We start from the raw sequence: 22,806 nt of genomic DNA on the forward strand, positions 1-22,806 counted from the left end.
TAAATGGACTTTGAAGTAGTAGTAAGTGCAACAGTTTCATTTCAGGAAAACATGATATCACAACATTGTGGTTTCTAGGTAATAATATTGTTCCTAATTGGTTCCCTAGGGTGATGGGTTGTATTTTCCTATGGAAGTGGACCCAATGGATTTTAAAAGGAATTTTTTTAAGTGCAAAATAAAACTATCCTTTCTTAGGAAATAGAGTGAAATAAACTTTTTTTTCTTGCACAGTTAATACAGGCAGTTCTGAGAATACTGACTGAATGTTGGCCTTCTACACATTTTGTTAGAGAGTCTTTCCTATTTTAAATGTCCTCAGAATCTTCTATATCTATCATCTCTATTTATATCTCTCTCTCTCTCTCTGTTACCTCATCTATCTCATCTACCAATGATCTGTCTGTTTCAATAACTTTGCCCTTCTCTCACATATCCCCTTTTCTCCCACTTTTTCCCTATTTGACATCACTCAACTTCACACATACAACCCTATTTATATGTATCTATCTTTTCAGTGGGAACTATGTTGCTTTTGCTTCTTAATTTTTTTTTACAAAAACTGACTAAAAAGACAAATGGCAAGCAGAAAGTCTTTCTAGCGAAGTGCATGTGTTTATGCTACCCAGCATGTCTAGTGTCGTAACGAACCAGGGACTGGCTTTTCATTATGTGATTTGGACCATCTGGGCTGTATTTTCATTGCTTGATGTTCTGAGAAGGTAATGTGAAATGGATTACATATATTTCCCATATACTGGGGAACTAAATCTTTTTGATCTCAGTGGGGCTGAGCTATGAATAAAAGCTATAGGGCACTTGATGAGAGTAAACCTCTCCCCGCATCACATGAAGAGGAGAAGGAAGATCTTGTTACTAGAGAAGAGCATCAAAAGCTGAAAAAGTGGATGTTCTTAGACAACTGGTTTTGCAGCTTCAAGTGACATTGGTGGCCCACTTCTTGCTTTTCATGATATTCCCCCACTTTTATAGATGTTCATAAACGGAACATGGAAATGGTTCCATTTCATCAATCCTACTTCATGGTTCTGGGCCAATTAAATGGATAAGAAATGTCTGGATTTCTACGTGGTTGTGAGATAGCATTGCTTTCTTCTTCCAAGCAGATTCTACCGTACAGCAGGCCATCAAGGAGTTCTCAAACTGTAAGTTGGTTAAGGTTGGTAAACCTCCAATGATTATGGCCAGACTTTCTTTGCCATCAAAAATGGAATGAATAGAAAAGGGTGCATGTGTGAGACGGCATTTTGTCTAGTATGTTTTCAGAATTTGTGCATGAATATCAGTTCTCTTTCCTCTTCTTTCACACATCCCTGATAACTTCTTGGTATGCAGAACTGGGGTGCAGGAAGCCATATGTCTACAAATATTCTTTGGGCAAGGGAGATGATAGCTTGTTTTTTTTTTTTTCTCTCCCCCCTTCACACCCTCCCATCACAGCTCCTGTGTTCATGTAAATCATGCATTGTTACTTGTACTATTTATTTATTTACTTATTTTTCACATTTCTATTACCACCCATCTCCTCCCAAAAAGGGGACTCTATAGTACTAGTACTATAAATAGTACTGATCTTGTCATGAGTACTGATGGTGAGCAGGAGGGGGCCTCTATCCAGGGGGGGAAATGCATGCGTAGTAGCGAGAATTTGAGCTGTCATTCAAAGAGACACAGAACAGACCCACCTTGACTTTTGGGGTTTATCTGTATGGGTTTTCCCACGCTTCTTCAGTTTGTTAGGATTTTCTGTCTAATGTAGCAGTAATAAACACTAGAGACCTACTCCTCGTCTCAGTGTGATTCCTGACTGTTAGGACAGATCTGTGTGGTTTAATGTATGGGGCTGATTTGAATTTTATTTTTCCCCTCCTTATACTAAGCATACTACCTTTTGAATAAAGTTTGTAGAATTTGTCTCTCTTCCTCTCTAGTTGTCTTTTCCATGGCTCTTGGACAGATGGTCTACTGATGTTAATATCACTCTCTGAAGGACATACAACATAAGTCATACCTGAAGTTGAGTGACATGGCTATGGTGTGGGAAGGAAGGAAGGAAGGAGTTTTAAAGGGTAAAATAGGACACATCAACCCCAGCATAATCAGTTAATCCAAAACCTATAAATGACAATATATTTCAATTTCAATTTCATTTTAGAACAATAGACAAGGTAGGATCTAATTTAAGTTCATCTCACTTAGTTCTCACTGAAAGAAATGGATGTTAGCTTAAACCCCATCTATAATTTCACACTGATTTCAGTGGACCTAAATGAAACCACTGAGCACAAGGAACAATCTTTTGCAAGTGTGAAACCTGTTTAGATGAACAGAGGTAAGAATAGAAAAAACAATCCTTCCTTACAATATTTCTGTGGCTGGGTTTTTGCATAGGACACTCAGTTCTGGCTTAACAAGCCAGAATTCCTGGGTTCACACAAGTTAATTTCTTCAATGAATGAATCACGTAAGACATCTTCTGGACTCCCACAACATATTTTGATTTCAGATGGTGAATTGTTCAACCCCAGTTTAGCCTATTCTAGCAGTCGGGTGAGCTCAGCCCTTTTCTGAACCACCCCTAAAGAGGTAGCTTTGTATGTTTGGGGGCTAAAGCACTTAGAACAGGGATGGGAGATCTTGGCCCTCTAGATGCTGTTAAGTGTTTAACTCTTAGCATCCTTCACCACTGGGCATGCTGGCTGATTCTGTAGGGAAGTCTTGTTGAGTAGTATCTGGAGGTTCACAAATTCTCCACTGTTCTCTTACAGACATCCTGTCAGGCCTCTATGCTTAATATATGAGCTTCAGAACATACAAGGGAATTGTGAAATAGCATTTGCAAGCACCCTTGATCTCTGTAGCACTCTTAAGTCAATTCACCCTTGATTATGAGATTTTGGAATGCAATTTGAAAAAGCCAACAGTACTTTTCTCCCCATAAGACAGAACCAAAAACACCTTCCAATCATTTCTTAGAAGCTTCTGGTAGCAAAGGGGATGGATACAGCTTAAACATATAGTCAAAATTTGAGATAGTCCCCTTTTGGGGGAGATGGGCAGTGATAGAAATTCAATGAATGAATGAATGAATGGATGAATGAATGATCATTATTTTCTTCAACTGCTTGCTTAATCCAGAAATGATGAATTCTGATGATTTGTTTAACTGAATGGCCCAGCAGGGAACAATAGTTAGCCAACTTTGGTTGACTTCATGTAACAAAGTAGGAAGAGACTTGGCTGCTACGTGGTTGGGAGATCAACAGGAAATTCCAGAGCCATAGGTTAAATGGCAGAATCTCCATCTCCATCTCCATCTCCATCTCCATCTCCATCTACATCTCCATCGTCTATCGTCTATCATCTATCATCTATCTAATCTACTGTATATCTATCTATAAGATAACGGCAAATCACATCTATACTGAAGTCCCAAAGAGTCAGCCTCAAACTGCAGACACGTTACTTATATAAATCTACTGTACAGGGGCACCACTTATGTTATGCAATAATGAGATTATTTTAAAAAACTGAGGATTCTTCAGACCTGTAGTTTGGAGGAAGAAGTAAGAAGCTCTTAAATGTCAAACAGCAAGTTTGCAAAAGAAGGGGAGAAATAGATTGTCATTGTTGCAATGTGCCTCTTTCTTGGAAGCCAACTCTTCTTGTTTTTCTTTTTTGTGAGATTAGAAATGGGAAACCACACCAGTTATGAAGAATTTATCCTCCTGGGCTTTCCGATTGGACGTAAAGCAGAGATGTTCTTGGCGACAATACTGATAGTGGTGTATTTGTCAACAATATTTGGTAACTTGAGTATTCTGTTCATCATCATTACCAATAGTTGTCTCCATATGCCAATGTATTTCTTCCTTGGCAACCTCTCTGTCCTAGACCTTGTTTTTTCAACAGTGACTGCTCCCGGTTTGATAAGGAATCTCCTATCTGGAATCAAGACCATCTCCTTTGCTAGCTGCATGGCCCAGTCCTATTTCTACTTCTTTCTGGGCACAGTGGAATACTTCCTCTTGACTTGTATGTCCTATGACCGCTATGTGGCCATATGTAACCCATTACATTATTCAGTTATCATGAATGGCTGTTTTTGTGTTCAAATGGTGTTGGCTTGCTGGTTGGGCGGGTTTGCCTTTGTCCTCTATCCAACCATCAGGGTAACCAGGTTCTCCTATTGCCACTCCAATGTCATTGATCATTTTTTCTGTGACAGTGAGCCTCTGCTGAAGTTATCTTGTACTGACACCAGCTTGATACAGATAATCCTACTTGTGTTATCATCTTTCGTCATTCTTTGCTCCTTGAACTTGACACTTCTCTCCTACATTTACATTGTCTCTGCTGTTTTGGTGATACCCACTAACTCTGGGAGAAAGAAGGCCTTCAACACATGTGTGTCTCATCTCACTTTGTTCCTGATGGCTGCAAGTGTCTCCATCTTACTATACGTGATCCCGTCTAAGCAATCCAGTTTGGGGGCCCGCAAAATTCCAGCATTACTCAGCAGCGTAGTTAACCCATTCCTGAGTCCTTTTGTGTACACCCTGAGGAATGACCTGGTTAAGACAATTCTGCAAAAGCTCTTTGATCAGGGACAAACCATCATGGTCCAGAAGGTGCAGGAATTCCTCATAATTGTGGTCAGTTTTCTAGGGAAATCTAGAATTTAAAACAGCGGCACACAACTTTTTTTCCCCAGTCTGAATACGGAAGTCATGCTCCAGGAAATAAGCAGAGATTATTCAAAGAAATGGGCCTGGCAAAGAAAAAAAAAATCACATTACATTTGATTTAATGCAAATTTCATTAAAATAATTGAATATTGTTTAAATGATGACTTCTCATTTATTTAATATTTACTCCATTCTACCACATTAAAGTTTTACTCTTTCTTTGGAGACTCTGCAAAGTATCTTGATACCTTCCATGGCTGCAAAATTAAATTTTATCAAGCTATTTTTTTTTTAAACAAGCGAACATGATAATCCTCATAAATTTAACGGCTGTCAGCCTTGCAAGATAGTCCAGACAGGAAGCACGCCCAGATGAATTAATTCCATTTTATTGTAAGGTTACATTAATAGAACCTTGCAAGTCTAAAGGTCCATTTTTGGAGAACCAGTTTGGTCTTGTGGTTAAAGTGCTGGGCTAGAAACCAGGAGACTGAGAGTTCTAGTTCCGCCCTAGGCATGAAAGCCAGCTGGGTGACCTTGGGCCAGTCCCTCTCTCTCAGCCCAAGAGCCAATCAGGCGTGGTATGAGAGTTCTAGTTCCGCCCTAGGCATGAAAGCCAGCTGGGTGACCTTGGGCCAGTCCCTCTCTCTCAGCCCAAGAGCCAATCAGGCGTGGTATGAGAGTTCTAGCCCTGCCTTAGGCATGAAAGCCGGCTGGGTGACCTTGGGCCAGTCCCTCTCTCAGCCCAAGAGCCAATCAGGTGTGGTATGAGAGTTCTAGTTCCGCCCTAGGCATGAAAGCCGGCTGGGTGACCTTGGGCCAGTCCCTCTCTCTCAGCCCACTTCACAGGGCTGTTGTGGGGAAAATAGGAGGAGGAAGGAGTATTTGGTACCATCTTTCCCCAAAATGCCCAAACCAACATTGGACAACTTATTTATGGTTCCTGGGAAATGAGATGCCATGATTAAAAAGCAAGAAGTCTAACAAGTTGGTTTGAATTAACCAGCAAATTCAAATGAGCTAGAATTCCTACACTAGTAATATTTTTTAGCCCTGGATATTGTGTTTTATGCCTTCATCACAGATTCTCTGTTATATTAAGGTTCATCACTTATGATCACTTCCTGGTCATTTTCCATAACCTCAGAGCCCCATTCCCCACTTCTATTCTTTTGCTTGGGATAGAACTGCAAGAACAATCCCCATGCTCACTATAATTGACACTCTAAATAAAAAGTGAGTAAGGCAATGGGCTCGAAAGCAGGAGACTGAGAGTTCTAGTCCCGCCTGAGGCAGGAAAGCCAGCTGGGTGACCTTGGGCCAGTCACCCCCTCTCAGCCCAAGAGCCAATCAGGCATGGTATGAGAGATCTAGTCCCACCTTAGGCACAAAAGCCGGCTGGGGGACTTTGGGCCAGTCACTCTCTCTCAGACAAACCCACCTCGCAGGGTTGCTGTGGGGCAAATAGGAGGAGGAAGGAGTGTTAGGTACGTTTGCCACCTTGAGTTATTTATAAAAATAATAAAGGTGGGATAAAAATAAAGTAAAATATAAATAAATAAATAAATAAATAAATAAATTGCAAAAGGTGTTAGCTCTTTGTCTGTGACAATTCCCAATATCACGTGGTGATATCTTTGCTTTATCATAGAACAGAGAAATGGATTATGCACTGTAGAAAATATGCTTGTAATGTAAGAGAGGCATCTACACCATGGGTCCTCTGTCTCGTTTCTCTTTTTAAAAAAATAATAACTTTATTAAGTTTTAAAATGTAGAGATAAAATCTAACAGAAACTAATAAAGAAAGAGAAATAGAAAAGAAGTGCAGAAAAAAAGAAAAGAAAAAGAAAAGAATGGAAATAGAGAAAGGAATGACTCCCGACTGCTTTTACAACAGATATAAGTAAAACTTACATTGAACTCTTACTCTAAGATTACAACATAACATCCATTTTTTTTCTATTTGTTTATTTAAGGTCTTCTTCCTCCCTGAAGTTGATGGGATGCGCAGAATTGTGGAAATGATTTTGACATAAGACACAATGTTGACACTTAAGGTCCCAAGGAGAGAGAGTGTAGCAGTCACAAAATCAATCCGTTCTAGCAGACTGGTGTCAACACATGCTAGTTTGATGAGTGGTCCATTGTCACAAAAGAAATGATTGATGATGTTAGGACCACAAAAAGGCATCTGAAATAAAACAATGGATGGAACTAGAATGAGTGAAACCCCCCCAATAAGGACCAATAAGGAGCAGATTTGTCCATTCATGATGGTTGAGTAGTGAAGAGGGTTGCAGATTGCTATGTACTGATCCACAGACATTGTGGCCAGTAGAAGGAACACAGTGGTGCCAAGGACAAAATAATGCAAGGTCTGCATGAAACAACCAGCTAAAGAGATGCTCTTCCTGCCAGTGGCTCTGATGGCCAGAGTTTTGGGAACGATGGTAGTTGTATACCCAATTTCCACCCATGCCACATGTCGGAGGAAGAAATACATTGGGCTATAGAGTTGAGTGTTCAACAGTGTGATAATAATAATCAGTGTGTTTCTCTTATAAGCAATGGAGCTAGTTACTGTTTTGAAGCATATCATGCAGAGGGTATTTGAGATTGGCTTGTGAAGATCTCTCAGGGACCTCTCCAGGAGCAAAGAAACTTATTGTACTAATTAATACCAATGCTAAATAGTGTTAAATTGGTGTTAGCATTAGTATTTGAGAACTATATTGACTTGGATTTAATTGCATATCACACATTGTTATGAAACCCAAGGCATTTTGCAACTATTTCCAAGAGATGTACAAATCTGCCTCCATTTCAGTTGTAAAATTGATTTGATTATCCATTCAGTTCAGATTAAATAATTCACATCAGTTCTGTTCAAACCAATTTCAAGTAGAAAAGTACAAGTGCACATTTGCAAATCTCATTCAAAAAGGTGGAAATCAAATGGGCTTGGCTGTGTCTAATTCCATTGGCCAGTGTAAAAAATAACTTCCCCCTGGGAGAGTGGATTCCGGCAGAAGATTGGAGATTGGTAAGTGCTGAGGCTCACACAACATGTTTAGACCTGGAAACCAAAGTCCATTTCTGCCTTGCACTCAGATTTCTTTAATGTGTTGTTTTGGTTGCATTCTGAATCATTTGCAAGAACTTCCCTCTTCTTTCAAGCTATCCTGTTTATTGGGATACCAAAAGGGGTCTAAATGTGATACCTGAAAGGCATGATGAACAAAGTCGAAGAAGGGAGGGAGGTCTCGCCTATTATCCTTCCTCATTATGCCCAAAACAACTTTAGAAAAATTCTCGGCAGGTCCTTAGAAGTGAGATTCTATGAATAAAAATTGGGAAATCTTGCAGGTTGGTTTGAATTCACCAATACATTCAAACTAGCTAGAATTTCCACATCAGCAATGTTTTCTAGCCCTGGATATTTTGCTCTATGCCTTCCCCTTGGATTCTCTTTTATATTCAGGTTCTTCATTGAGGACTATTTCCTGGTGATTTTCTGTAACCACAAAGCCCCATTCTCCACTTCTGTTCTGCTTGGGATAAAATCACAAGAACAATCTCCATCTATATACTACTAAACTTACCAACATTCACATCTCTTAATTCTGGAGCTCACTGAAGGAATCCCAAACAGTAATTTCAATAAACCTATTTTGAAGGGTAACTGGAGGGGTTTTCTTCTCAACTGGAAGAAAAGTCAGAAGCCAGAGATCCTAGTCCTAGACCAAGTAGTTCCTTGACATCATTGATTTTGCTCAGTTTCTTGTTTTTCTTGTTTTTCTTATTTTTCCAAACTTTGGTTTGCCCTGTGCCATTTTTTTAAGAAATTTTTTTTTTTTTTGTGTATTTCCAATTCCAAAACTTCACTTCTCCTCCTCTTGGCAGTGAGACACCATGACATGTTGGGTAATTCTGGTAGCCTTGGGAAAACTGGACATCCTTTGTAGATACCTATAATTTGCCCAATGGTATTTTTAACATATTGGATTATTGTTATGGGGAGACCTCCCTCCCTCCGTGCTAGACCCGTTCCTTAGATCAGACCAGGAAACCATCTCCACTTGAAGGCTGAAGCTACCTTTACTGAGTCTGATTGTGCTGTACTTCTTTCTCCTTCGTATTCTTCGGTGACTTAGTGATATGTTTTCCTGAGCTACTTCTGAATGTGACCTTATACTTCTGCTCTTAAAAAATGTTTCAGCCCCCTTTTTGCCTAGGTAATGGTTCCTGCTACTTGTCCCCTGATAAATAGGGTGTCAGGAAAGGAGGGAGGGAGCAAGGGATTATGATTATGATTATGATTATTTTGATAATATATACTTTCTGTTAACCAAAATGCAGAGTGAATGGTTTATCAACAGCTTATAAAAAATGAAATGCACAGGTTATATTGTAGAGGAATCAACCTTTTTTCTAAAAATATATGATTTTTATTGAGACTTTTAAAAAGAAAGATAAAAACGAATACAAACTACTATAAAGTAACAAAGCACAAATGGAACCAGTTTATGATATATGTAAAGGTAGAAGAAATATTCAGTAGAAAACATACCACTTCAACGATCAGATCAATGGCTCTGTGTTCCACTTCAGGAGATGAGAATCGCTCTAAAGATGCATTAGGTGAAGACTCATTGAATCAGGCATGCTGGGTCACACCGTGTGCAGCAAAATGTATTTGGTAAACTCACAACCAGGACAGGAGGGTGATTGTCTCCTTCTTTCGTGCCTCACTTGCAGCCAGTATTTCAAGAATTCTGCCTTTGATGTCAATTGGACACTTCCATCACTGATCATCCAATTCTCTATGTATTCTTAAGTTCCCTTTTAAAATCATCTCAGTTGGCGATGATTACATCTGAGAGCAGCAGATGCCATAGCTTCACAATGCAGTGTAAGAAGTTGAACCTGAACATCTACTTCAGAGTCATGGCAATAGCAAATTATCTCAATGTCTTGCAAAACCCAATCCGTTGTCTCAGTTCAGCGCTCAAAGCATCCTGCACCTGTCTCTTCCTCAAAAAGTATATAAATGGAGGATATAGATGGAGATGGCTCCCCATGCCCTTTGGGTTCTGCTCTCAGCCAAATCCCATGGTAACCAAAAGACGTAAGAATATTCACAGAGAGGTTTCACTTATCTGAAGGACATTCACAGAATCATGAATAAAGGCTTATGAATATGGGACAGCCTTCCAGCCATACAAATGTGGTAAGCAGCTATTGCTGCTAATCATGTCTTTCAGGCTGATAACGTTCCAAGAACTGAAGAAAAGATGATCTATCATTGTTCTCAATTTAGCTGCATTTGCTTAACGCAGCCTTAAATAATGCTGGCTACAGACCAGCAAGTGGATAGGTATTTTTCCTCTCCTTCTCTCCTAGCAAGCAATAGGAAGACATTTCTACAGTCACAGCTCTGGCCTGTGAGGGTGATGGAAGGTTGAAGCGTCTCTTGCATCCACCTATTAAGGTTTCAACCCCACCCAGATTCAAAATATACCCCATGTTTTATCTTTGGAGCCCTTGTATTTCCAATACAAAATTGAGTCAATATACAAGATCAATTTTCCTATGTTTCTCATTGAGAAAATAATAATAATAATAAGCATGTCAAGTCACAAAAGTCTTCACGTAGTCTTTTTAGTAAAACAAAACAATTCTGAATAATGGGTGGAAAACTCCTCCCTCCCTCTCAAGGACATATATAACGTTTCTAACTCTTCATGTTTGAAAACCCTACGCATTGGATCTGGAACCAACTTTGTGAAGCATTTTACAGGCACTGTATGTGTGGATAGGATGACCACCTTCATATGGAATCCAAAATCTGTCCATATATAAAAATGCAGACAAATTGCCATACCTAAAAATGGAAATCCATTTTCATATATGCTATACACACAAAAACTTTTGGGCAACCCTAGGCACAAAGATGAAAGTTGCTAAATGCAGATGGATCCAACTGGTGCTTTTCTTCTCAGTGTGGAAATGACTTCCTCAGACAGTCCTTGAAGACCTCCTTGACTTTCTCATTTCTCAGAGTATAAATAAAAGGGTTCAAGAATGGGGTAATAACTGCAGTGAGAACTGCAACTGCTTTTTGGACACCTCGTGAGCGTCCTTTGCTGGGTAAAGCATACATGAAGATTGCACTGCCATAGAAAATACTAGCTACTGTAATGTGAGAAGCACAGGTGGAAAAGGTTTTCTTTTGACCTTTGGCGGAGCGCATCCGTAGGATGGTGGAAATAATATAGAGGTATGAGACCCCATTGACAGATAAGGAGCTGAGCATCACCACTGAAGAGAGAACTGTCTCGAAGACCAAGAGGAAATGCACATTCTTGCTGCAAGAAAGCTTTATAATTGGGGCGTAATCACAGAAAAAATGGTCAATGAGATTAGAGCCACAGAAGGAGAGATGGAAAAGGAAGGGCATTGGAATGAAAAGGAGGAGGATTCCCCCAATCCAGCATCCCAGGACCAAGAAGATGCAGAGGCGTTTGCTCATGATGATGGCATAGTGGAGAGGGTAGCAGATGGCAACATAGCGATCAAATGCCATCACCGCAATAAGATTGCTCTCACAGGCACCGAAGGAGAAGTAGAAATAGCACTGGGCAATACATCCCAGAAAGGAAATCGCTTTGTTCAAAGAAATCAGGCCTACTAGCATCTTTGGGCTGATGGTCAAGACAAAGAGGGTCTCCACAAGAGAGAAGTTGCAGAGGAAGAAGTACATGGGGGTTTGGAGACGCTGATCAACGCACACCAGTGCAATGATGGTGACGTTCCCAGTTAGCGTGAGCAGAAAAACCATCAGGAACACCCCAAAAAGGAAACATTCCAAGGACTTAGAAAGTTGGAAACCAACTAAGATGAACTCAGTCACCTCCTGGGTGATGTTGGGAGACCTCAGTGCCATGGCCAGCGTGAGTTTGAAGGGTCTTGCAGCGTGAATTCCTATAATTTCAGCAACCCCCCTATGGAAAGATCAGAACAGATTGTCAGAAGGCAAGATTCTTTCAGCATTTAAGCTTGTAACTGGCCACATTTAGAACATGAAGGATATCAATGTCTGGGCATCTTTTAGCCCATATCCTGACATACTTTTCCTTACGATCATAGTTCCCACAAAATTATATTATTAAAAAAACAGTCCAAAAACGCAGAGCCAATTTTACACACTGCTTCAAAGGTACACTGTTTTGTAGTTATTAATCATCAAAATGCAGGTGGCTCAAGATGGTGACACAAGTAGCATAAAGAAATGAATGAAAGTAACTGCCGTCAGCTCTTTCAGGGAGATTAAAAACTATTACATCACTGAAGCAGTACGTAAAATTAGCATATATTTTGGGAAGTTGAATTTTGAAAAGAAAATGGGACACAGGTCAAAAGATAAGGACAATTGCCTAGCAAATGAAAGAATGTACTAGTTAATAGATATTCCAAGAAAATGCTTTTTTTGGGAAAATGGGAAAAAGTGGTACATCACACGTTTTTGGAATGATCTTTAGAACAATTCAAATAATTTATTTCTGGTCATCTTTATTTAGGAAGTCGCTGTTCAGCAAGGAAAATGTTGCCACCTTTGTGGTTATTTAATAAACAATATTTGAAAAAACAATATCATGGCATGATGGGTGAACCCCGCCGCTGAATAAAGGAACTTGTTTAACATGGAATCCAGATAGAATACATTATTTCTAAGTAATATGTTTGGAGCTGTAGTGACATTCAAAGGACTCTTCCCAGAGACATTCTCCTTGTATCGGTATTCAGGACTTTGTGACTATGCAACAAATTTGTCTGTGAAGCAAGCTTCTGGTTTCCTACTCTAGAATAAATGGAAACAGCGTTCTGGATACTTCCCTACCAGTCTTTTCTGGCCGTAGGGTTCCATATATTAACATTGTGAGAAGGTCTGCTTTGGACCAAAATGCCTGTTTGGCCATCTGAAGTTCAGAACGCAAACCAAATGTCCAAACCGCATGCTAAACCATGAAAATGAACAAAGAGCAGCTTATTGTATTCATAGTCCTGGCTGCTAAATCAATAAATTGGATGTTTTAGTTAACCTATTATTGAACAATTGATGTGCCAAGTTATGGTCTATTGCTGTTATGGAAAAAGCTATTGATTAAATTCAAATACTGTCTTCTTAGAGGGGAAATCACATCTTTTTCAATCTGGAAAGATTATTAAATTGATGGATGAAGATGATGATGATGATGATGATGATATAATGATGATCATGATCATGATGATAGAATGATTCAGCATTGAGATATATTGTTCTGACCCGTTATCTTTTATATATGTATATACATAATTTTTTTATTAAAAGTTTTAAGAACAACCGTAAGAACTACTACAAACTAAACTGGAACCGAGAAAGTGAAAAAGAAAGAAAGAAGAGAAAAAGCTAAACAAGCAGTAAGAAAAGGAAGTAGAAGAAAGTAGGAAAGGAAAGACCAAGATGTAAAGAAAGATGTAAAGGCATAAAGAAGTAGCTTCCAATGTTCTTCACAGGAGTTATAAGTACAATTATATTTTAACCTCCCTCTCTGCGTTACATCATGACTGATATACTCATCACCATCATCAAACTTTATTATGGTCATAGACCAACACAATGGTGTTATTCTGTGAGATAAACATAGTCACGCTTAAAGTACGAAACATATATAATAAATATATATATATATCAAAAACCAGGTAAAATGCACTAATTTTCTATCTAACTCTATATGTAAAGCCTAAGGTGTAGCCTATTTTAACTATTTAAGAGTGTAAAATGTTAAGGATATATTAGATATCAGATATAAAACATGAAAAACTACATGGTGACTATGTGATAGATAGATAGATAGACAGACAGACAGATAGATAGATAGATAGACAGACAAATAGATAGATAGATAGTTAGATAGACAGACAGACAGACAAATAGACAGACAGACAGATAGATAGATAGATAAGATTACAAGGAGTTTACAAAGGTATGCAAGACATTACAAAGGCTGGCCCCTTTTGGTGTGTCGGATCTTCACCGCTGCAGCGCCAAACCTGGCTACCTGCGCCGTAAGTGTAGAGTTTTTGTCTATAAGCAGCAATTGTGCGTACTCAGAATCTGCACATCCAGGATGTTTAATCAACAGGGGTGCAATGAATTTAATACAAACGTCTTTGTAAAAGGCACAGTGCAAAAGGACATGGGTACACTTTCCACCTCCCCTGAGTCACATGGACCAAGGCTTGCGGGCAATCGGGTTTTTTTCTCTATTTTCTCTCCAATACTGCAGAGGGGAGAGGGTGGCAGCGGGCTAAGGAAAAGGCTCTCCGCTGGGGGGGGGGGACTTTGAGTTGCTCGAGATAGCTGGCAGCAGAAGCAATGTATTTTTTATGCACGGGAGACAGGTTGCTTTATCGTTATCTTGCGTTTGTTTGTGTTTCCTTTAAATGCAGTCTGTTGACAAAAATCCCACCTTCGGTTTATTGTTTTGTAGGGTTTGTTAGAATGGTTTGAAACAGAAAAAAATAAATAACCAAGGGATGGGTGGGAAGATAAGAACATGAGAAGAGAGATTGACAGCATAGCTTACTTCTTTCATGCTGCCCTCCAGTTACAGCCTTTACGAGATGATTCCTTGGACTTGCCTGATGTACCCTGCAGAATGAGGTTTCCTCTCCTCTACATCTCTACGGTTTGCTGGTCGCACCCCTCAGGCATTGGAAGACTGGGGTCCGTACAAACTTTCAGCGGATTTGCTAAGATGGCTCTGGATGGAATAATAAGTGCCTGGAGAAATGCTGGAGTTATAAATAACTCTGCCTTATCCACCTGGAATAATTTCTGAGAATGACGAGTATTTTCTTTTTAAAACCCAAAGGATGCCGGAAATAATTGTTCGTTCAGACAATGGTCTCTTGGAGCAGGCTTTCAGGGAGGGCTGTTTGGGTGGAAGATTAAAAAGCCAAGATGGCAACTATGCCGACATGACTGAAGTCCTGGTCCTATTTTATGTGTATGATGATGCACATAAAGAGGTGGGACTGCCTTATTGGTTGTTTTTTTTACTCCCCCTGTAGACCCTCAGCTTTCAGGAGAAGCACTGAATTGAACAGAGCTTATTTTTTCTCTCTCATATTCTGTATTTTAATACACTGCAGGTAGTCCTCGCTTAACAACCACAACTAGGATCGGAATTTCAGTTGCTAAGCGAAGTGATCATTAAGTGAATCTGATCCATTTTATGAACTTTTTGCAGTAGCCATTAAGTGAATCACCACAGGCATTAAAGGAACCATGTGGTCATTCAGCAAATCACATGGTTCCCCATTGATTTTGCTTGTCAGAAGCCTGTCGAAAATAATGATCACGTGACCATGGGGTGCTGCGATGGTCATAAATGTGAACTGGTTGCAAGTGCCCAAATCGTGATTATGTGACTATGGGGACACTTGTTGTTGCTTATTCATTTAGTCGCTTCTGATTCTTCATCACTTCATGGACCAGCCCACGGCAGGGCTTCCTGTCGGTTGTCAACACCCCCAGCTCCCCCAGGGACGAGTCCGTCACCTCTAGAATATCATCCATCCACCTTGCCCTTGGTCGGCCCCTCTTCCTTTTGCCTTCCACTCTCCCTAGTATCATCATCTTCTCCATGGTGTCCTGTCTTCTCATTATGTGGAAAAAGTATTTCAGTTTTGCCTTTAATATCATTCCCTCAAGTGAGCAGTCTGGCTTTATTTCCTGGAGGATGGACTGGTTTGATCTTCTTGCAGTCCAAGGCACTCTCAGGATTTTCCTCCAACACCACAGTTCAAAAGCATCGATCTTCCTTCTCTCAGCCTTCCTTATGGTCCAGCTCTCGCAGCCATATGTTACTACGGGGAACACCATTGCTTTAACTATGTGGACCTTTGTTGTCAGTGTGATGTCTCTGCTCTTAACTATTTTATCGAGATTTCTCATTGCTCTTCTCCCAAGGATTGAGCGTCTTCTGATTTCCTGACTGCAGTCAGCATGCACAGTAATCTTCGCACCTAGAAATACAAAGTCCTTCAAGGTCTTCTACATTTTCTCCCTCTATTTGCCAGTTATCAATCAAGCTGGTTGCCATAATCTTGATTTTTTTGAGGTTTAGCTGCAAGTCAGCTTTTGCACTTTCTTCTTTCACCTTCATCATAAGGCTCCTCAGTTCCTCTTCGCTTTCAGCCATCAAAGTGGTATCATCTGCATATCTGAGATTGTTAATGTTTCTTCCAGCGATTTTAACTCCAGCCTTGGATTCCTTAAGCCCAGCATGTCACATGATGTGTTCTGCGTACAAGTTGAATAGGTAGGGTGAGAGTATACAACCCTGCCATACTCCTTTCCCAATCTTAAACCAGTCTGTTTTTCCGTGGTCTGTTCTTACTGTTGCTACTTGGTCATTATACAGATTCCTCAGGAGGCATACAAGGTGACTTAGTATCCCCATACCGCTAAGAACTTGCCACAATTTGTTATGGTCCACACAGTCAAAGGCTTTAGAATAGTCAATAAAACAGAAATAGATTTTTTTCTGAAACTCCCTGGCTTTTTCCATTATCCATCGGATATTGGCAATTTGGTCCCTAGTTCCTCTGCCTTTTCTAAACCCAGCTTGTACATCTGGCAATTCTAGCTCCATGAATTGCTGAAGTCTACCTTGCAGGATCTTGAGCATTATCTTACTGGCATGTGAAATGAGTGCCACTATTCATAGTTTCTTCAGCAAAGGATCGTTACCTTGTCGTGGTGCTGGAGCTTGAGCACCTCAATGATGCCATGAGCTAAACCGTGAAGGGCCACCCAAGACGGGAAGGTCATGACAGAGAGGTCAGACTAAATGCGATCCCTGGGGAAGGTAATGGCAACCCACCTCAGTATTCTTGCCGTGAAAACTAAATGGATCAGTACAACCAGAGATATGTCGGTATACCATCGGAAGATGAGACCCCCAGGTCGGAAGATGGTCAAAATGCTACTGGGGAGGAACAGAGGATGAGCTCAACTAGCCCCAGACGTGATGACGCAGCTAGCTCAAAGCCGAAAGGACGGCTAGCGGCCGACGGTGCTGGTGGTGAACGGCGAATCCGATGTTCTAAGGATCAACACACCATCGGAACCTGGAATGTAAGATCTATGAGCCAGGGCAAATTGGATGTGGTTATTGGTGAGATGTCAAGATTAAAGATAGACATTCTGGGCGTCAGTGAACTGAAATGGACTGGAATGGGCCACTTCACATCAAATGACCACCAGATCTACTACTGTGGACAAGAGGACCACAGAAGAAATGGAGTAGCCTTCATAATTAATAGTAAAGTGGCTAAAGCAGTGCTTGGATACAACCCAAAAAATGATAGAATGATCTCAATTCGAATTCAGGGCAAGCCATCTAACATCACAGTGATCCAAATATACGCCCCAACCACAAATGCTGAAGAAGCTGAAGTAGAGCAGTTCTATGAGGATCTGCAGCACCTACTGGACAACACGCCTAAAAGAGATGTTATTTTCATCACAGGAGACTGGAATGCTAAGGTGGGCAGTCAAATGACACCTCGAATTACAGGTAAGTATGGCCTGGGAGAACAAAACGAAGCAGGACACAGGCTGATAGAATTTTGCCAAGACAATTCACTCTGCATAACAAACACTCTCTTCCAACAACCTAAGAGACGGCTTTATACATGGACTTCACCAGATGGACAACACCGAAATCAGATTGATTACATCCTTTGCAGCCAAAGGTGGCGGACATCTGTACAGTCGGTAAAAACAAGGCCTGGAGCTGACTGTAGTTCAGATCACGAACTTCTTCTTGCACAATTTAGGATCAGACTAAAGAGATTAGGGAAGACCCACAGATCAGCTAGATATGAGCTCACTAATATTCCTAAGGAATATGCAGTGGAGGTGAAGAATAGATTTAAGGGACTGGACTTAGTAGATAGGGTCCCGGAAGAACTCTGGACAGAAGTTGGCAGCATTGTTCAGGAGGCGGCAACAAAATACATCCCAAAGAAAGAGAAAACCAAGAAGGCAAAATGGCTGTCTGCTGAGACACTAGAAGTAGCCCAAGAAAGAAGGAAAGCAAAAGGCAACAGTGATAGGGGGAGATATGCCCAATTAAATGCAAAATTCCAGAGGTTAGCCAGAAGAGATAAGGAATTATTTTTAAACAAGCAATGCGTGGAAGTGGAAGAAGACAATAGAATAGGAAGGACAAGAGACCTCTTCCAGAAAATTAGAAACATTGGAGGTAAATTCCAGGCAAAAATGGGTATGATCAAAAACAAAGATGGCAAGGACCTAACAGAAGAAGAAGAGATCAAGAAAAGGTGGCAAGAATATACAGAAAACCTGTATAGGAAGGATAACAATATCGGGGATAGCTTTGACAGTGTGGTCGGTGAGCTAGAGCCAGATATCCTGAAGAGTGAGGTTGAGTGGGCCTTAAGAAGCATTGCTAATAACAAGGCAACAGGAGACGACGGCATCCCAGCTGAACTGTTCAAAATCTTGCAAGATGATGCTGTCAAGGTAATGCATGCTATATGCCAGCAAATTTGGAAAACACAAGAATGGCCATCAGACTGGAAAAAATCAACTTATATCCCCATACCAAAAAAGGGAAACACTAAAGAATGTTCAAACTATCGAACAGTGGCACTCATTTCACATGCCAGTAAGGTAATGCTCAAGATCCTGCAAGGTAGACTTCAGCAGTTCATGGAGCGAGAATTGCCAGACGTACAAGCTGGGTTTAGAAAAGGCAGAGGAACTAGAGACCAAATTGCCAATATCCGCTGGATAATGGAAAAAGCCAGGGAGTTTCAGAAAAACATCTATTTCTGTTTTATTGACTATTCTAAAGCCTTTGACTGTGTGGACCATAACAAATTGTGGCAAGTTCTTAGTGGTATGGGGATACCAAGTCATCTTGTATGCCTCCTGAAGAATCTGTATAACGACCAAGTAGCAACAGTAAGAACAGACCACGGAACAACAGACTGGTTTAAGATTGGGAAAGGAGTACGGCAGGGCTGTATACTCTCACCCTACCTATTCAACTTGTATGCAGAACACATCATGCGACAAGCTGGCCTTGAGGAATCCAAGGCTGGAGTTAAAATCTCTGGAAGAAACATTAACAATCTCAGATATGCAGATGATACCACTTTGATGGCTGAAAGTGAAGAGGAACTGAGGAGCCTTATGATGAAGGTGAAAGAAGAAAGTGCAAAAGCTGGTTTGCAGCTAAACCTCAAAAAAACCAAGATTATGGCAACCAGCTTGATTGATAACTGGCAAATAGAGGGAGAAAATGTAGAAGCAGTGAAAGACTTTGTATTCCTAGGTGCAAAGATTACTGCAGATGCTGACTGCAGTCAGGAAATCAGAAGACGCTTAATCCTTGGAAGAAGAGCAATGACAAATCTCGATAAAATAGTTAAGAGCAGAGACATCACACTGACAACAAAGGCCCGCATAGTTAAAGCAATGGTGTTCCCTGTAGTAACATATGGCTGCGAGAGCTGGACCATAAGGAAGGCTGAGCGAAGGAAGATCGATGCTTTTGAACTGTGGTGTTGGAGGAAAATTCTGAGAGTGCCTTGGACTGCAAGAAGATCCAACCAGTCCATCCTCCAGGAAATAAAGCCAGACTGCTCACTTGAGGGAATGATATTAAAGGCAAAACTGAAATACTTTGGCCACATCATGAGAAGACAGGACACCCTGGAGAAGATGCTGATGCTAGGGAGAGTGGAAGGCAAAAGGAAGAGGGGCCGACCAAGGGCAAGATGGATGGATGATATTCTAGAGGTGACGGACTTGTCCCTGGGGAACTGGGGGTGTTGACGACCGACAGGAAGCTCTGGCGTGGGCTGGTCCATGAAGTCACGAAGAGTCGGAAGCGACTAAACGAATAAACAACAATTCATAGTTTGAACATTCTTTAGTGTTTCCCTTTTTTGGTATGGCAATATAAGTTGATTTTTTCCAGTCTGATGGCCATTCTTGTGTTTTCCAAATTTGCTGGCATATAGCATGCATTACCTTGACAGCATCATCTTGCAAGATTTTGAACAGTTCAGCTGGGATGCCGTCGTTTCCTGCTGCCTTATTAGCAATGCTTCTTAAGGCCCATTCAACCTCACTCTTCAGGTTGTCTGGCTCTAGCTCACTGACCACACCGTCAAAGCTATCCCCGATATTGTTATCCTTCCTATACAGGTCTTCCAAATATTCTTGCCACCTTTTCTTGATCTCTTCTTCTTCTGTTAGGTCCTTGCCATCTTTCTTTTTGATCATACCCATTTTGGCCTGGAATTTACCTCCAATGTTTCTAATTTTCTGGAAGAGGTCTCTTGTCCTTCCTATTCTATTGTCTTCTTCCACTTCCATCCATTGCTTGTTCAAAAATAATGCCTTATCTCTTCTGGCTAACCTCTGGAGTTTTTCATTTAATTGGGCATATCTCCCCCTATCACTGTTGCCTTTTGCTTTCCTTCTTTCTTGGGCTACTTCTAGTGTCTCAGCAGACAGCCATTTTGCCTTCTTGGTTTTCTCTTTCTTTGGGTTGTATTTTGTTGCCGCCTCCTGAACAATGTTGCAAACTTCTGTCCATAGTTCTTCCGAGACCCTATCTACTAAGTCCAGTCCCTTAAATCTATTCTTCACCTCCACCGCATATTCCTTAGGAATATTAGTGAGCTCATATCTAGCTATCTGTGGGTCTTCCCTAATCTCTTTTGTCTGATCCTAAATTGTGCAAGAAGTAGTTCGTGATCTGAACTACATTCAGCTCCAGGTCTTGTTTTTCCCGACTGTACAGATGACCACAACCTTTGGCTGCAAAGGATGTAGTCATTCTGATTTCGGTGTTGTCCATCTGGTGAAGTCCATGTATAAAGCCGTCTCTCAGGTTGTTGGAAGAAAGTGTTTGTTATGCAGAGTGAGTTGTCTTGGCAAAATTCTATCAGCCTATGTCCTGCTTCATTTTGTTCCTCCAGGCCATGCTTACCTGTAATTCCAGGGGTCATTTGACTGCCCACCTTAGCATTCCAGTCTCCTGTGATGAAAATAACATCTCTTTTAGGTGTGTTGTCGAGTAGGTGCTGCAGATCCTCATAGAACTGCTCTCCTTCAGCTTCTTCAGCATCTGTGGTTGGGGCATATATTTAGATCACTGTGATGTTAGATGGGTTGCCCTGAATTCAAATTGAGATCATTCTATCATTTTTTAGACTGTATCCAAGCACTGCTTTAGCCACTTTACTATTAATTATGAAGGCTACTCCATTTCTTCTGTGGTCCTCTTGTCCACAGTTGTAGATCTGGTGGTCATTTGATGTGAAGTGGCCCATTCCAGTCCATTTCAGTTCACTGATGCCCAAAATGTCTATCTTTAATCTTGACATCTCATCAATAACCATATCCAATTTGCCCCGGCTCATAGATCTTACATTCCAGGTTCCAATGGTGTGTTGATACTTAGAACATCGGATTCGCCGTTCACCACCAGCATCGTCGGCCGCTAGCCGTCCTTTTGGCTTTGAGATAGCTGCGTCATCACATCTGGGGCTACTTGAACTCATCCTCTGTTCCTCCCCAGTAGCATTTTGACCATCTTCCGACCTGGGGGTCCCCTCTTATGATGGTATACCGACATATCTCTGGTTGTACTGATCCATTTAGTTTTCACGGCAAGAAAACTGGGGTGGGTTGCCATTACCTTCCCCAGGGATCGCATTTAGTCTGACCTCTCTGTCATGACCTTCCCGTCTTGGTTGGCCCTTCATGGTTTAGCTCATGGTATCATTGAGGTGCTCAAGCTCCAGCACCATGACAAGGTAACGATCCTTGCTGAAGGTGAGGACACTACGATGGTCATAAGTGTGAGGACTGGTTGTAAGTTGCTTTTTTTCAGCACCATTGAAAGTCCAAACTGTCACAGACTGTCAACGACTACCTATATGAATATATGCCTATGTTGAAGACTTTTCCCTATTCTATACATACAATACATATATATAATTCTTAATTCTTCAGTAGCACTTCTTGTCCCATTGATATTTTGCTTATGGAACTAACACATCTGGGATGGCTTGAGGGGTTTCTTTGAACAGTATGTTGGTAGGCTTCAAAAATCTTCAGATGATTGGAAGTACTGCCCTCTAAATGCCACAAAATAGAATTGGAGATTATTTTTTCTAATTTCTATAAAGTTTCAGTTGACTCAGCCTTGTCCAGCGTGGTGCCCTTCGGAGCACATAATGTTTTCAGGCCAAAATCTGTTTTCAATATGAATTATGGGGATTACAATCCAATATTATGTCTCATGGCTATTATTAAAGACTCAGGAATGGGCATTAAGGATTTCTATATAATAAAATACCTCAGTACCTTTCTCTGGCTCTCTCTCTCTGTCTGTGTCTTTCTCTAACTATGCCTGTCTCTCACCTATAATCTATCTTTTCAAATACTAAATATTCAGTTTATCTGATATGTATTTTTCAGTATAATTTGGACTCTATCTGCTTGGGTTATTGAGCAGGATTCACTGCTGCTACTTTGATATTACTGCTGTCCTTGATGAAATATTACAACTACAGATAGTCCTCGCTTAATGACAATAATTGGGGCAAGAATTTCCATCACTAAGCAATAAGGTCATAAAGCGCAAAAGCACATCACTGTGTCACTTAGCGATGGCAGTTCTGGCAGTCCCTGGTTACCATAGTTAAGCAAGGACTTCACGTGACCACAACTTTTGACTTCCTGCTGGCTTCCCCTTTGACTTTGCTTGTGGGAAGTGGGCAGGGAAGCTCACAAATCAGGATCGTGTTACCGTGGGACACGTAACTTTGAGGACCGGTCATAAGTATCACTCATTCAACACTGTCACAAGTTTGAACGGTTGCTGAACAAGTGGTCATTAAACGAGGACCTCCTGTATTTCTTACAAACCAGGCCCTAGATTATTTATGCAGAACATGTACCCCTCACATTAATATGGATTTTCAGACTTCT

General features: G+C 40.8%; 3 protein-coding genes across 3 annotated transcripts; 1 reads left to right on the plus strand and 2 right to left on the minus strand.

Annotated features, from left to right (window-relative positions):
• The first annotated feature begins 3,713 nt into the window (after positions 1 to 3,713).
• On the plus strand, positions 3,714 to 4,706 carry LOC134497078 (olfactory receptor 6J1-like). Its single transcript, XM_063302793.1, has one exon. It carries the CDS (start codon positions 3,714 to 3,716, stop codon positions 4,704 to 4,706), a length of 993 nt encoding a protein of 330 aa, XP_063158863.1.
• A 2,008-nt stretch (positions 4,707 to 6,714) lies between these two features.
• On the minus strand, positions 6,715 to 7,311 carry LOC134497079 (olfactory receptor 6E1-like; the record flags this gene model as incomplete). The annotated part of the gene is made up of 1 exon (XM_063302794.1): positions 6,715 to 7,311. A coding segment is annotated over exon 1 (597 nt), but the record flags the coding sequence as incomplete, so codon positions are not given.
• Positions 7,312 to 10,710: 3,399 nt separating this feature from the next.
• LOC134497080 (olfactory receptor 6M1-like) lies at positions 10,711 to 11,658 on the minus strand. The gene has a single exon (XM_063302796.1). It carries the CDS (start codon positions 11,656 to 11,658, stop codon positions 10,711 to 10,713), a length of 948 nt encoding a protein of 315 aa, XP_063158866.1.
• Positions 11,659 to 22,806: the final 11,148 nt, after the last annotated feature.

The sequence above is a fragment of the Candoia aspera genome, chromosome 4, assembly GCF_035149785.1.
Source record: "Candoia aspera isolate rCanAsp1 chromosome 4, rCanAsp1.hap2, whole genome shotgun sequence".
Taxonomy (NCBI): domain Eukaryota; kingdom Metazoa; phylum Chordata; class Lepidosauria; order Squamata; family Boidae; genus Candoia; species Candoia aspera.